Below are 15,632 nucleotides of genomic sequence, written 5' to 3'. Positions count from 1 at the left end.
TGGGGACGTTTCTTTATGACAGATAAAATACATATAATAAATCGGTTCATCACCCTGTGCCAAGTTAATTTTATTACTTAAGATAGATTCAGTACCGCAGCAAGGCTTTAAACTGATGCCAGAAACATAATTTGTGTGGTAATGCTCAGCCAAACAATGCATGACTTATATTTCAGTGTGCCTAAAATTCTTGTGCTTGCAGTAACACACAGCAGCAGGTGCACATTTGCGCAGTCCACCAGGTAGACTGTGAGTGACTGCACTAGGCCCTGTCCACCATGATTAAATAGACTATGACTTATTTATCATTGCAAAAAATATCTTCATAGATTAAAATTTTAGTGACACTCAGACCCAGGGACAAGAAACGCCTCTTCTCAGTCCTCTGGACACTGTGCAATAATCTATGCAGCAGCTGGGTCTGCATCTGGAGCGGGCACACCTTTTTAAGGTCCACATCAGCGAGCTACAAGAACAAAACTGTGTGTAAATATCATGTTTGCAGTTGTTATGGTTGCAGTAACAGTTGTTTAAATATCATTTAAAATAGGTAAACAGTAAGTACTGTAAGTCTACACCCTAAGTCAACATCTTTGAAAACAAACAGTGATAGTGCAACTGTCAGATGATATGAAAGCGTAATTGTTTATTTAATGAAGTAATGAGCATGTTCTGTATATTACTGTATGTTTGTTAACAGGCTGGAGACATTTTCTTCCTAATTAAACATGTTTAATCACCAGCATCCACCGCCAGAGATGAAGATGTTTGTGTATTAGCGATGCTCAGCAGCTGTGAGGTGGCAGGTGTCATGCTTTGTCCTCACAGGGCCAATCTATAAATTATTAAGATCCCAGGTTAAGGATAGCTCCCTGGTCTTGGCCATGCTCCTCCTGAATGTGCATGAGTATATTTCCTTTACCAGCAGTGGATGTGATGTTTCACTATAGGTTCAGCCCTCCCTGTTTCTCCCCTGGTACCTCATCTGCGAGTAGCAGTTCTGCTTACTCACCACTCTCCTGGGCTGACAGCTGCAAGGAGCTGCAGTGGGGCACACACAGCAGTACACATGTAGTCTGTTTATATTCTGTTTTCTGTGTGCAGCACGTGCATTTATGCGTAGACATACAGTACACCAAGGCTATATGCTAGAAAACGTCCCTTTCAGTGTGACCTGTACCTTGTCTAACTAATTGGTGTGACAGCATCACATTCAGCTCCATGTTTTTGTGCAGCTAATAAAAACAATCTACTGTAAGTCTGTCAAAGGTCCAACACAGACAAGTAATAAAACTTCCTCTCTGGTTAAAGTGGCGTTACATTTTGTAGAGGTCGACTGTGGTTTGTGTGATCCTGTTCAAAGATCATTTTTATTATATCTATAATATTTCGAATCTTTATTCTAGTCTCACTGATACTTTATAACACCTTTAAGTTTTATAGAAAACGAATTTCAAACAACAAGGCAGATACGATGTACGCTTTTAGGGACGTTTGACATATAGCAGCAGTTGCCACACGAACAGAATTTTAGGGAGCACAAAAGGCGGGCCTTTGTCTAAATTGACAGCTCATAAGCCAATTGGACTTCCAAAGCTGCTGCTGTCGTAGAAACAATAACCAATCACATAAAAAAATGCAACACCACACTTGCACATGTAAACAGGTCAGTGGTATGAGTTTTGTAGAGGCGTGTTGACAATTAAAATAACCTAAATTAATACATTTATTCTACTCGCTAATGCTGTGAACGTATAGTGAGTGAGATCAGAGCATTCTGTGCAGTTTTGGTCTCCACGTGTAGCCACAAAATCGTTTTAATAATAAAACAGTGCCGTACAACTATGCTGTTATCTGTTCGTGTCGGGATGCTGAGAGGTGCTGTGCACAAACTCAGAACGAGGTTAGTTGTTTAATTTCAACTTCCCTTTTCTGTTTAGGTTTTCTTTATTGTAGTGGGTCATTCATTCATTCCTGCTCATTCGATTCAAACTGTCTGTATTGCGTTCTGTTTTTATTCATTGCATTAGACAGTAACTTAGATTTACAGTAACCGGGTTTTACATTTTATCTTGTTCTCTCAACAGACTCTTGTCCACAAAAGGTGGTGTCACAGATGGACTGGCTGATGCTGAGACCATCTTTGCGTTGTCGTCTGGTCATGGCAGGTGTGGAGTGGCCGTGGTCCGGGTCAGTGGTCCAGCATCAGCTGCGGCACTGAGGGGCATGGCCGGGATCACGCGTGGCCTTCCTCCTCCACGTACAGCCCTCCTGCACAGCATAAGGGACCCCCAGTCCAAAGAAGTGCTGGACCGAGGACTTGTGCTCTGGTTCCCAGGTGTGCTCCCCTAAAACACATGTCTGTTACATGTTACAAGCAATTTTAAGTTTCTGTAAGTTATTGTGCAGCCTGAAAATTTGCCACTATGCATGTGTACATTGTACACTGTGTTTTTATCATCAGCACCTAACAGTTTCACAGGAGAGGACAGTGTGGAGTTTCACATCCATGGTGGTCCTGCTGTCATCACTTCTGTCTTACAGGCTTTAGGTAACATATACAGTTCTTAAAACCCCTAACATGTGTCTATATTTCTACATAATTATGTCCACAAACTAGTTAAGGGAAACACAACTAAACAAATGACACACAAATTACTCATTTTAATTGTTTTTTTTTAAATTGTTACTATAATTTTATATTCATGCAGATATATTGAAAAAATATATAGATATTATAGATATATAGGAAATGTATTTAAATGTAAATATTTTTTAGATTTATTTTAATATTGTAGATGTGACCATATTCGCAAGAATATGGTTCAACATCTGAGTGTATGCTGTAACTGCATAAAAAGTCTAAATTCAGTATGTATTTAAACCATGTGACTTTCCATCATTGTGACTTAAAAGCCAATAGTGACAGATGCATTCCTTTTACTAAGATACTTATAAAATGTGTATTGGCAAGTGTGGCAGTCTTACTGTGATTGACAGGTAATGTTTCTCCTGCAGCTCCTCCAGTGGCTTTCTAGAGGGCAGTATTGTATAAATCAGAAATACTCCCCATCTGTTATTATGACGTTCTCCAATCCAATTCTCACCACCAAAAAAGCCCTCTCTGAGGTTTTGCCACATTTTCTAACTTAAAGCAGTGCCTTGTTAATGTTGGGGAGACGTGCTCATGTTCATGCTCATTTATGTTTCATCCTGATGAGATTTTAAGAATATTTAAGAAAACAATGAAATATAACCTTTATTCTGCTCAGCTGTCCTTGATTTTCATAATAATGTTTTTTAGCATATGAGCTCCTTGACCTGTGTTTGATCCTCGTCTGTTTGCATGCTGTACTTTGTGTGCATTATGCATGTGCTCCTGTACCCGATATATTTCTTTTCGTGTGTGCGTGTTTCTCAGGAAGTGTGCCTGGCATGAGGCCTGCTGAAGCAGGAGAGTTCACGCGGAGAGCCTTTCAGGCAGGGAAACTGGGTTTAACAGAGGTAAGATAAGACAAAGATTTATGGAGACAGGGGAAAAGATATGTACAGATTTGTTTATCAAGAGCTTTGTAGGATAATTATCGAATAAGAAATGAGTATGTCCTCTTCACTTTTATCTTATTTTTTGTTTATATGAAAACTGCTAGTGGCCCTGTAGGCTGTTTTCTGAAAAGCAGCCAGCCAGTAGCAAATGCTTCATGCATACAGTGACAGTTTGTTACAAAATGTTAAAAATAAACTGTAGTAATGTGTTAAGTAGATCTGTTTATTCATATTAATTGCTGTTTATAAAGGTAGAAGGGCTCGGGGATTTGATCCATGCAGAAACAGAGGCCCAGCGGAGACAGGCTCTAAGGCAGATGTCAGGAGAGCTGGGGCGCCTTTATCAGGACTGGAGCCACAGACTGAAACGGGTAGGTTTAGCAGGAGAGCAGCATTCAAGCGCTGGATGTTTGTATCTCAGTTTGATTCCTCATGTGGTCATGGAATCCTGATTTGTTCTATTCCTCAGTGTATTTAGATATTGACTACGTGTAGTCAAACCCAGTCAAACTCCTCTTTGAAGTAACAGATGGACAGATGCCATTAGCAATATTCTGTTTAGTTCCACATTAGGTTGACAACAGAAACAAGCCAGATCCTGCAGCTTTCCCTGGAGAGACTTCATGTCAGACGTTTCTCTGTAAAGTGTGTTTTGGAAAGAACCTGCTGGTACTGTGTTGTAGGTCAGGCCTCAGTATTTCACACCCAAACAATGCTTTCTTTTGTTTTTTTCTACTGTATCTCTACAGCTGTTTTTGCACTGCATTGTTGATGGATTAACTAATGGAGATCCGAGGCTTCCTGTTTTCATGTTGCTGCAGGCGTGTAGTACGTGTGATTCTGTTCAATATTAAGAGCCAACATTCAGTCAGTGTAGAATACAGCACATTTACTGTGGAGAGGTTAATACTGTACATAAATTAAAAGAACATAGGAAAAATGTAATCAGCTAAAGAGGGGAAACATATTTCAATGGACTTTTCTTCTGATACCCCTGTTAAGTAGTGAAAGTACAGTGACTGAACTGTAAGATGTAATTGACTGACATTGTTTACACGGTCAGAGCAGTGCTGTGTGTAGTCTTTGCTGTTTTGGCATCAGAATTGAATCCCCAGCGCTGGGAGGCCTGGTCTAGCTGTTAATTTGGACTTTCCTGAGGAAAGCCGCTTGTAAGCAGCCAAAGCGTCCCTGAGCAGCTGGCTTTTCATTGTTCTGGATGAATTAACGATAAATGCGAGCACACTGCCATACAGCATATCACTCGATTAGTCGAGTGCACAGTGCAGCACTCATCTATACAGGATCCTGTGCAGATAAGATGCTGTTTCACTCATTACAGCTTAATGCTGCAGTAGTACTGTAGATGTGGTGTGGTCAGGCTTTACAACTAATCCCAGCAGAGAGCTTCTTTTATACTGCCCCACAGTTGGGAGAAAGTACGGCACTGGAACTGAACAGTGCCAAACCTGGCCGGGGGGTCTCCCCTGAGGATCTCTGTTGAGCTGCTTGTCAGCGACTCTGTTAATGCAGTTCCTAGAAGCTATTGAGACGTGACCTTATTTGTACTGCGCTTTCTGGGAGTCCAGTTAATCAGAAGTATACCATATGTGTGAGTTTAGGGGTCAGACCTTCATTTACCACTCAAACAATGCTGTTTTTTTTAACTGTTGGCTTCCCACTTTTCTGAAGTATGGGAATGTGATGTATCCTGTTTTTCTGTAGCTAAACTTCTATTGTGTTTATGTTCTGCTTTGTCAGTCAAAATACTTTTTTATGTTTAGGTTTTAAAATTATCCCATAAATGTGGTAGTGACATAAAGTAACTTTCCATTCATCCATCCATTTTCATCCGCTTATCCGGGGCCGGGTCGCGGGGGCAGCAGTCTAAGCAGAGAGTTCCAGACTTCCCTCTCCCCGGACACTTCCTCCAGCTCTTCCGGTGGGACCCCAAGACGTTCCCAGGCCAGCCGAGAGACGTAGTCTCTCCAGCGAGTCCTAGGTCTTCCTCGGGGCCTCCTACCGGTGGGACATGCCCGGAACACCTCCCCAGGGAGGCGTCCAGGAGGCATCCGAACTAGATGCCCGAGCCACCTCAGCTGGCTCCTCTCGATGTGGAGGAGCAGCGTCTCTACTTCGAGCTCCTCCCGGGTGACAGAGCTCCTCACCTTATCTGTAAGGGAGCGCCCAGCCACCCTGCGGAGGAAGCTCATTTCAGCCGCTTGTATCCGTGACCTTGCCCTTTCGGTCATGACCCAAAGCTCATGACCATAGGTGAGGGTAGGAACGTAGATTGACCGGTAAATTGAGAGCTTTGCCTTTCGGCTCAGCTCCCTCTTCACCACGACGGACCGATACACCGACCGCATTACTGCAGCCGCCGCACCGATCCGTCTGTCAAACTCACGCTCCTTCCTTCCCTCACTCGTGAACAAGACCCCAAGATACTTAAACTCCTCCACTTGAGGCAGGAAATCTTCTCCAACCTGGAGAGAGTAAACCACCTTTTTCCGGTCGAGAACCATGGCCTCAGATTTGGAGGAACTGATTTTCATCCCAGCCGCTTCACACTCAGCTGCAAACCGCACCAGCGCACGCTGGAGGTCCTGGCCTGATGAAGCCAACAGGACAACATCATCTGCAAAAAGCAGAGATGCTATCCTGTGTTCCCCAAATCAGACCCCCTCCGGCCCCCGGCTGCGCCTAGAAATTCTGTCCATAAAAATAATGAACAGAACCGGTGACAAAGGGCAGCCCTGCCGAAGTCCAACATGCACCGGGAACAGGTCTGACTTATTGCTGGCAATGCGAACCAAGCTCCTGCTCCGGTTGTACAGAGACTGAACAGCCCTTAGCAAAGGGCCCTGGACTCCATACTCCCGGAACACCCCCCACAGGATGTCACGAGGGACGCGGTCGAATGCCTTCTCCAGATCCACAAAGCACACGTAGACTGGTTGGGCAAACTCCCACAAACCCTCAAGCGCCCTGCTGAGGGTATAAAGCTGGTCCAGCGTTCCACGACCAGGCCGAAAACCACATTGTTCCTCCTGTATCCGAGGTTCGACTATCGGCCGAATTCTCCTCTCCAGTACCCTGGCATAGACTTTCCCAGGGAGGCTGAGAAGTGTGATCCCCCTATAGTTGGAACACACTCTCCTGTCCCCCTTTTTGTAAAGAGGGACAACCACCCCGGTTGTCCAGTCCAGAGGAACTGTCCCCCTCCTCCACGCGATGTTGCAGAGGCGTGTCACCCAAGACAGCCCCACAACATCCAGAGACTTGAGGTACTCAGGACGGATCTCATCCACCCCCGCTGCTCTGCCACCGAGGAGCTTACTAACTACCTCGGTGACCTCAGCCTGGGTGATAGGCGAGTCCGCCTCTGAGTCCCCTGCCTCTGCTTCCTCAGCAGAAGGCATGTCAGAGGGGTTGAGGAGATCCTCAAAGTACTCCTTCCACCGTCCGATAACATCCCCAGTTGAGGTCAACAGCTCCCCACCTCCACTGAAAACAGAGTTGGTAAAGAACTGCTTCCCCCTCCTGAGGCGCCGGACGGTTTGCCAGAATCTCTTTGAGGCCGAGCGATAGTCCTCCTCCATGGCCTCCCCGAACTCCTCCCAAGCCCGAGTTTTTGCCTCCGCAACGGCACGGGCTGCAGCACGCTTGGCCTGCCGGTACCCATCAGCTGCCTCAGGAGTCCTACAGGTCAACCATACCTGGTAGGACTCCTTCTTCAGCTTGATGGTCCCGGTGGTGAACCCTTACCTCCGGCGTCCACCACCGGGTTCGGGGATTACCACCACGACAGGCACCGGAGACCCTGCGTCCACAGCTCCAAACGGCCGCGTTGACAATGGAGACGGAGAACATGGTCCACTCGGACTCTATGTCTCCCACCTCCCTCGGAATCTGGTCGAAGCTCTCCCGGAGGTGTGAGTTAAAGGTCCGTCTGACAGAGGGTTCAGCCAGGCGTTCCCAACAGACCCTCACAATACGTTTGGGCCTGCCAAGTCGTTCCAGCCTCCTTCTCTGCCAGCGGATCCTACTCACCACCAGGTGGTGATCAGTTGACAGCTCAGCCCCTCTCTTCACCCGAGTGTCCAAAACATATGGCCGAAGGTCAGGTGAAACGACTACAAAGTCTATCATCGACCTCCGGCCTAGGGCGTCCTGGTGCCATGTGCACCGATGGACACCCTTATGTTCCAAAGGCCGCCTTACCGTGGTGGAGGAGTTTGTGCGCCCGAATGACCCCGGGAGCTATGTTGTCGGGGGCTAAATGCCCCTGGTAGGGTCTCCCAAGGCAAACAGGTCCAGGGCGACGGGCCAGACTAAGAGCGGTTCACAACCCCCCTATGAAAGACAAACCACCAAGGCCAGAGACGTCGCCCGGTATGGCGCAGCCGGGGCCCCACCCTGGAGCCAGGCCCGGGGTTGGGGCTCGTATGCGAGCGCCTGGTGGCCGGGCCCCGTGGGAATATTATATATTATATATTCCCACGGGGGCCCGGCCGGGCACAGCCCGAAAGAGCGACGTGGGGCCGTCCTCAAGTGGACCCACCATCCGCGGGAGGAACCATAGGGGGCCGGTGCAGAGTGGATTGGGCGGCAGTCGAAGGCGGGAGCCTGGGCGCCCCAATCCCTGGATAACCAATCTGGTTATTGGGACATGGAATGTTACGTCACTGGGGGGAAAGGAGCCTGAGCTTGTGCAGGAGGTCGAGCGGTACCGGCTAGAAATAGTCGGGCTCACCTCCACACACAGCCTGGGCTCTGGAACCCAACTCCTTGAGAGGGGCTGGACCCTTTTCTACTCTGGAGTTGCCTGCGGTGAGAGGCGATGGGCTGGTGTAGGCTTGCTCATAGCTCCCCAGCTTAGTCGCCATGTGTTGGAGTTTTCCCCGGTGGACGAGAGGGTCGCTTCCCTGCGCCTTCGGGTGGGGGATAGGTCACTCACCGTCATTTGTGCTTACGGGCCGAATGGCAGTGTGGAGTACCCGGCCTTCTTGGGGTCCCTGGAGGGAGTGTTGGAAAGTGCTCCAACTGGGGACCCCATCGTTCTTCTGGGAGATTTCAATGCCCACGTAGGTAACGACAGTGATACCTGGAGAGGCGTGATTGGGAGGAACGGCCTCCCTGATCTGAACCCGAATGGTGTTATGTTATTGGACCTCTGTGCTAGGCACAGTTTGGCCATAACTAACACCATGTTTGAACATAAAGTAACTTTGTAATTTAGAATTTAAATTCTCTTAAAATGTCTCTCAACCCTCACTCTCAGAAATCAGGAACAATATTACTTATAGCAATAAAGTTGAAATTAATAGTGAATTGTATGATTGTAATTGTTGTATCACATGTATCTTTTTGATTTATAAAGAATAAATGCCACATATTTGATCTTATATTTTCATGTCTTACAACACTGTACAAATCGTATTTATTCATGAGGCCTGCACATTAACGTCAGCTTCTTCTGATTTCTTGTCTGTGTATTGCATGTGTCACAGTGTCTGGCACACGTCGAGGCCTTCATCGATTTCAGTGAGGATGAGCTCATTGAGGATGGGGTCCTGAACCAAGGTATGTGAGGGAAACTTTAAGTGGCCGCTGTGCGAGTTGGTGCACGTTTATTTTGTGAGGAGAAACAAGATGCATAAAAAGTCTCAAAAGGCAATTTCCTTCAGGAAACGTGGACAGGAGGCCAGGGGGACAGTAGAGCCATTAGTCTTGTCTTCAAAGGCAGTGTCACTTAAACTGCTGCCAACAGCAAAACCAACAGTTTTCTGCACAGCCAGGCTCCTTGTGGTTAGGGTACAGTACTGTATGTGAAATGGAGTGTGGGTAAGGGATTTCCCCTGAGTCTGTCTCCCAATGTCTGTCTGGCACAGACAGGGCACTTCAGAAAGCCTCAGATGTTGTAAAGTTTTGACATAATAAATGCTGGGGCCTGCTGTTTGTTTGAGTGGCTCAGAATGTTGGGTCACACCTCAGAGCTGCAAAACAAAAACTGAGAACGAGGAAAAGAAAGTCTGGTATAAATATATTTCTAGCTACACACTTGCATAATGCATAATGTTGAGAACTTTATAAAGTTACATTTATTCATCTATTGTCTGAAGTATTTATTACTGTCATTCAGAGATGTCCATGACAGACATCCAAGGACAGGCCTTTTTCCTTAAATGTAGAGGGATTTTCTGAAGCTGAAGGTGAACATCTCCTGTTCCGTCCTTTGATTTATATCTGTCTCACCCTCCGACACACAGTGGATAGATCAGTGTGTGATCTACAAGCAGAGATCAAGCGGCACCTCATGGACGAGAGGAGGGGCGAGCGACTCCGCAGCGGCGTCCAGGTCGTCATCGCCGGAGCTACGAATGCAGGGAAAAGCAGCCTCCTCAACACACTCTGTAAGAAAATCATCAAAACCAACACAAACGGATTAAGACTATATTTTGCTTTGTAACCAAAAATGTTATTGTGAAAGGATTCTGTGGGTGAGATAATCTAGGAACAGACGTCTTGGCCTTGTAGTGTGCTAATTTATAAATTAGAAAGTAAAAAAATGCAGTTCAATACTTATCACAAGCATGTAAACAGTACAGAGACACATGAATCAGAATCCTGATTCTTACTCTGTTCCCATGCTGTCACTTTCCCAGCCCTGTTTGGTAATTAAAGTTTATTGTTTATGGAACATGGGTATGATTGTTTACGCTGTTGTATCCTGAAATTATTTAAACCCTTTTATAAAATCCGCTCAGACTAGAGCTTTGGCTGGGACTCAATTTCCCGATAAGAATAATGGACGCATCTGTCAAACTCAAGATAAAATCCACTTATCCTTGCCTGGTCTGGGCCCACTCCCAGACAGAGCAGGCCAGTGAGATGTGGCTGGTATTGTTATATAATGTGCTTCATACGAGCATGGTCAGCCCACAAAGGTCCTGGCTAAAGATAAATCACCACGCGCTGTGTTCAGACAGTGTCGAGCTTCACTAGGCGTCGACTTTTGTGTTAGACAGACAGTGCGGCTGTGATGTAATGAGATCAATTCTGACATAAACACCAAAACTATGCAGTTGTCGTACTTAATATTGAGTTTAATATTGTTTTATTATTATATTGAGTTTATTATTGTTTTTATTAATTATTTATTATTTTATTTGGCAAATAATGTTTGGTAGTATTATTTGTATAACAGCCAATGCATTTAGCCCATAGTTAATCTTTACTTATAATTTGTGCGGCTGTGATGTAATGAGATCAATTCTGACATAAACACCAAAACTATGCAGTTGTTGTACTTAATATTGAGTTTAATATTGTTTTATTATTATATTGAGTTTATTATTGTTTTTATTAATTATTTATTATTTTATTTGGCAAATAATGTTTGGTAGTATTATTTGTATAACAGCCAATGCATTTAGCCCATAGTTAATCTTTACTTATAATTTGAATAACATAAGACCTTTATTTTTAATTCAGGCCAGAGACCTGCTGCCATTGTGTCTCCCATTGCTGGGACCACCAGGGATGTAGTAGAGACGGCACTGGACATCGGCGGCTTCCCCGTCCTCCTAAGTGACACAGCCGGCGTCAGAGACAGCACGGACCTGGTGGAGAGAGAAGGGGTCCGACGCGCTCGAGAAAGGTGGGGAGGAAACACCGTCATTTCAAACTCTGTGTGATGTCCCTGTAGTAGAGTGAGGTTGGAATGTTTGGCCTGCTTGTGTGAGTAATAATAAACAGGACAAATTACACAGGACACTCGAGAAATATGTATGTAGAAAACAAAGAAAGGAAGAATTAGTTACCTTTCCCCTGCACAGCACACAACATCTTTTGTAATGTCTACGCAACTACCAGAGTTTATATTATTGCGAGAGACAGTTATAAATAGCCTGGACAAACACTCTGGGGAGGTTGCATAATGAAGAGCCACCTTCCCTCTTCGGAGCGTTTTCACCATTAAGACATTTTTCACGAGGTGTAGATCATACGTGCGGCTATATTCAGTGACAGCTGCTTCCACTGTTTACCCCACGGAAAATTATAAATACGAGTAGCACACGTCATCACAGCTTTATCATACACTTGCAGACTGACGCGGTCTCTTTACACTAAAAAGAGTTTTTACACACGTGCATGTTTTATCCCAATGGCGTTGGAGGGTGTAACTTATGAAGATCTACCGCCTTTGTAGTTTGTAGTCTGGTTGTATGACGTCTGTGACATGTTCACGCCAGAAACAAGACAAATATCCAGTCTTTGCCAAAGTACTTGTGTTCTTGGCGGGTGGAAAGTATTTGTACAAAACAAGTAGGTGTTGAATGAACTCACGGAAACAATCAGCAATGGAATTTGTTAAATGATGGAGGAAAGACAGATGTAAGAGATACTTAGTGTTGGGAATGGAATATTTCATCTCAAATGTTTATCACCTGCCCAAAACATAAAGGATATTTTAAGGTGCAAATATTTATTTATTTTGCGGGTGACCTGGTGGTTCTATAGGAAGGGTGGGTGGTGTGTGGACTATATGGAACTTTCTGTTCAGCCAGCAGGTCAGAGGCTCGTGACCGGGGTCACTACAGGAAGGACGTGGTAAGTACAAGCATCCGCTGCTGCTGCTGCTGCTGCTGCGGCTTCACACTGGGATGAAGTTTGCAGGAATACACAGAGAATATCAGGTACTGTAAATACAGTACTAGTTATATAAATTTAGGAAAATAAATATTTAGGTCAGTATGGACGATGTTCCTATAAAAGAGATTACTAAGCAGGACATTTCAAGTAAAATTAAAATAAAAAAAGTTAATTCTTAAAGCTTTAAATAAATTGCAATCAGATGTTGTGAAGCCAGTATTACAGTCAGTACACTAAGATTGAGAGCAAAACTAAAAACCAAATCTAAACGTGTGCCGGACTTTTATCTTCCAGGATGCAGCAGGCAGATCTGACTCTGGTGGTTGTGGACTGTGCTCAGCTTCCCTGCGATGCCCAGCGAGCTGCAGACTTCCTCCAGGAACACCTAAGGAGCGTTCTAGCCACCGAGGAGCAGCCGGACACAGGTGTAAAACTCTTTTAAACTTCTTTCCTTTCCAGAGCGCACAGATTCTTATACCTCTATATCCTTTGGTAAACTTTAAATATCAATATATTAGATGTTTACTGAGTGACCACTCACATATTTGATACCACTTGTACTTATTAAAAATGTCATTTTTATTATAGTTTTTTCTGCAGACAAATGTCTGTTGGTGCTGAATAAGACTGACTTGCTGCCTGAAGATGGGAGACTGACGTTGGAGAGGGAGCTGAGGCGGGTGCCTGGCCTACCTCCCATCTGTCTGGTGTCCTGTCACACCAGTGAAGGCCTGCAGGGCTTCCTCACCGAGCTGCACGGCAGAGTCAAGACTCTGTAAGTTAAAATCGATGTCAGGATGGTGTTTCAGAACAAATTTACTCAGTCTAAACGTTGCAGGCTGCAACTTTAGAGCACTACTCCATATATTGAACAATACAATAGCTGCTTCTGATGGTGCCTTTAGGAGTAACCACAGTCACAAATAATGAAATAGAAAAAAGAAAGAGTCTTTTTTAACCAAAGCACAAGCTAACGAGCATTTTATTGGTCTGGGTCATTTTGTGCTGTGACTTCCTCTATAGCTGCGGCAACCCTCTAACCGGCGACCCCACCCTGACCCAGGCCCGCCACAGGGCCCACCTGCAGCAGTGCACGGCGGCCCTGGCTCAGTACCACAGGTACCGAGACGGTGACCTCGCTCTGGCAGCTGAGGGTCTGCGGCTGGCTCTGACCAGCCTCGGCCGGATCACCGGGCGCGTCGGAGCAGAGGAGATCCTTGACATCATCTTCAAAGACTTCTGCATTGGAAAATAGCCAGATGTGTAGGTGAGCGAGCACGAGAGATGCGTTAACGGCCTGATGAGATGGAAAAGCTGTGTTGTCCTTTGGTCCCAGGGTGTCAGTAAAGAAATTGGACAAAAGGGCACAGCCTTGTCAGTGCACGCTGCCAGCCCTCGAAGCACAGCCAGGCTGAAAAAATAATATTCATGTTGTTGGAAGCATCCTGCTCTCCAGATGCAGACGTGTTTGTTTTCTGTTTTCTTGAACATGATAGCAGGTGCCTCAGAGGCCTCATGTGCTCAGTGTTTGGCAAGTATTAAGCTGTAAACATCGTAACCTGTCAATATGTGAATGTTGTATTTCATATTTTACTATTTAAAACTTTAACGCATTGTTTGCTCAACCTAACATCTGGAATGTGAAATAAATAGAATCATTTTTAATGTGCCGTTTAACAAATAACCTGTGTTTGGTGCCTTTCTACATATTATAACCTTAGCTCTTGTAACACAGTAGTGTGAAACTCTATGTTTTGAATTATAAGTCTTTTCCCACCATAAAACATACGCTGGCATAATAGACATACCACATGTAGGAAAAGTCATAGTGACCCAGATCCTCTGTTCTCTGGGAACAGCTCTGGAGGCGATGTTCCCCGTACCCTTTGTTCCCCTGTCAATCCGGCCTTGATCAAATATTTATGTTTCCTTGTTGAACTCCTCACCCTTCTTCCCCAGTCTTTGAGTCTATGACGACATTTGCGAGGCTGTGTACCAACACGACTGCCCGTTTCTCCGCCTTTTTGTCTCTCTCTGCCCAGTCTCTGTTACCTGACCTTCTTTCCACACTGCTCTGTCAGCCTTTTTGTCCTCTTTCATGTTTACCCTGATTAATTACAACGAGGAGCGGGGAGGGGGTTTCAGCTCCCTGGTACCTGTGGTGCCATACAAAGAGGAGGCAGTAAATTCTCAGTCAGTACAGCTTTGAAGTGGCATCCGTGTGTAACATCCTGCAGATGATTTTGTTTACTACATCTGTGAGAGGGTATTCAATTAATCACACACTGTAAGAGTAGCAATGTAAAATGTAATCATCATAACTGAGTCAAAATAACTTAAAACTTTTATCAGATTAGTATTCATTGCTCCTTTTGTTATTCGCGTTCTTTGAAAGATGACTCAACTTTAATCACAAATTCTTTAGAATCCGACTGCTTTCTACAGAATTTGTGATTAAGATTAAGTAAGTTGGCTTTCTGTCTGTTTCCTGTAGCTTTGAACCACAGCCGCCAGGAGACGTGGCGTTGACGTAGTCGGATCCAGTGCAGCCAGTTCCACCCTGCACCCGTGTGACTTAAAGCCAGGGTGCGAGTGTGTCCACGTCTATACATGGGATCCAAAACACTTTATGTTAAACAAAGGATTTCCTGAAGACTGGAGACGGACCCGCACACGTGCTGCACTCACATCCATCAACGCTGACAGAGTTTATCTTAATGTATATTCTTCTGCAACTTGGAAGGGTTCTCAGATTTGTTCTGTCTAAATGGGAGTACGATTTCCCTGCGTCCAACTTCTCAGTAAAGAGCCTCGGTCAATAATAAATCCTTATACTTTCATCAGAAACTTGTTTACTGAGTGAAAGTTTATTATAAATATGAACATTTATATTTTGCAATACTTCCAGCGATCAACCAAGAAATTATGAAATATGAACTTTCATGTTGCAAATTGACAATGTAAAAGAATTTAAAAATAAATAATACTTTAACTTGCAGATTTGATCCAAATGGTAAAATCATGTCTCTAATGCAGAATACAAAATAAAGTTGAGGTTGTATTTGTGTATCAACTGCAGATGTTTATACTAACTGTCCACAGCTACATCACAGTAGTTGCTCATAGTCTTATTTATAGGAAAGGAAAAGGAAACTGTAAAGCTTGAACGAGGCATATAATGACTACTGTACTTGTAAAATGTGCCATAAAAGCCTTTCAGTCATAGCTTTTTGTTTTTATTAGCCATTAAACCTTCCTATATAGAAACAACTGTCGGTTGAAACATCTGCCAAATTGATTGCTTATTTTCAGTTTACATTGTTTAGGAACTGTGATGTCATCGTGTGGCAGAAACTCAAAAACGTGAATCACTAGGAAACATGAATGCTGCTGCTTTGAGGGTTCCACAGAGACAAAGAGGATTCAACACA

At 44.6% G+C, this 15,632-nt stretch overlaps 1 protein-coding gene across 2 annotated transcripts; it reads left to right on the top strand.

Annotated features, from left to right (window-relative positions):
* Nucleotides 1-1,637: 1,637 nt before the first annotated feature.
* Nucleotides 1,638-15,426, top strand: gtpbp3 (GTP binding protein 3, mitochondrial). 2 transcript variants are annotated; one of them, XM_029148220.3, is made up of 12 exons: nt 1,638-1,903; nt 2,088-2,338; nt 2,465-2,551; nt 3,422-3,504; nt 3,798-3,917; nt 9,057-9,129; nt 9,816-9,959; nt 11,041-11,206; nt 12,496-12,626; nt 12,790-12,976; nt 13,225-13,468; nt 14,696-15,426. In XM_029148220.3, exons 1-11 carry the CDS (start codon nt 1,845-1,847, stop codon nt 13,454-13,456), a joined length of 1,533 nt encoding a protein of 510 aa, XP_029004053.1. In that variant the 5' UTR covers nt 1,638-1,844; the 3' UTR covers nt 13,457-13,468; nt 14,696-15,426. The 2 variants fall into 2 exon arrangements, with proteins under 2 accessions (XP_029004053.1, XP_040926410.1); XM_041070476.2 differs by lacking the exon at nt 2,465-2,551.
* Nucleotides 15,427-15,632: the final 206 nt, after the last annotated feature.

The sequence above is a fragment of the Betta splendens genome, chromosome 4, assembly GCF_900634795.4.
Source record: "Betta splendens chromosome 4, fBetSpl5.4, whole genome shotgun sequence".
NCBI lineage: Eukaryota > Metazoa > Chordata > Actinopteri > Anabantiformes > Osphronemidae > Betta > Betta splendens.
Note: the sequence above shows the minus strand (reverse complement) of the source record. Positions and strands in the feature narration are given on the sequence as shown.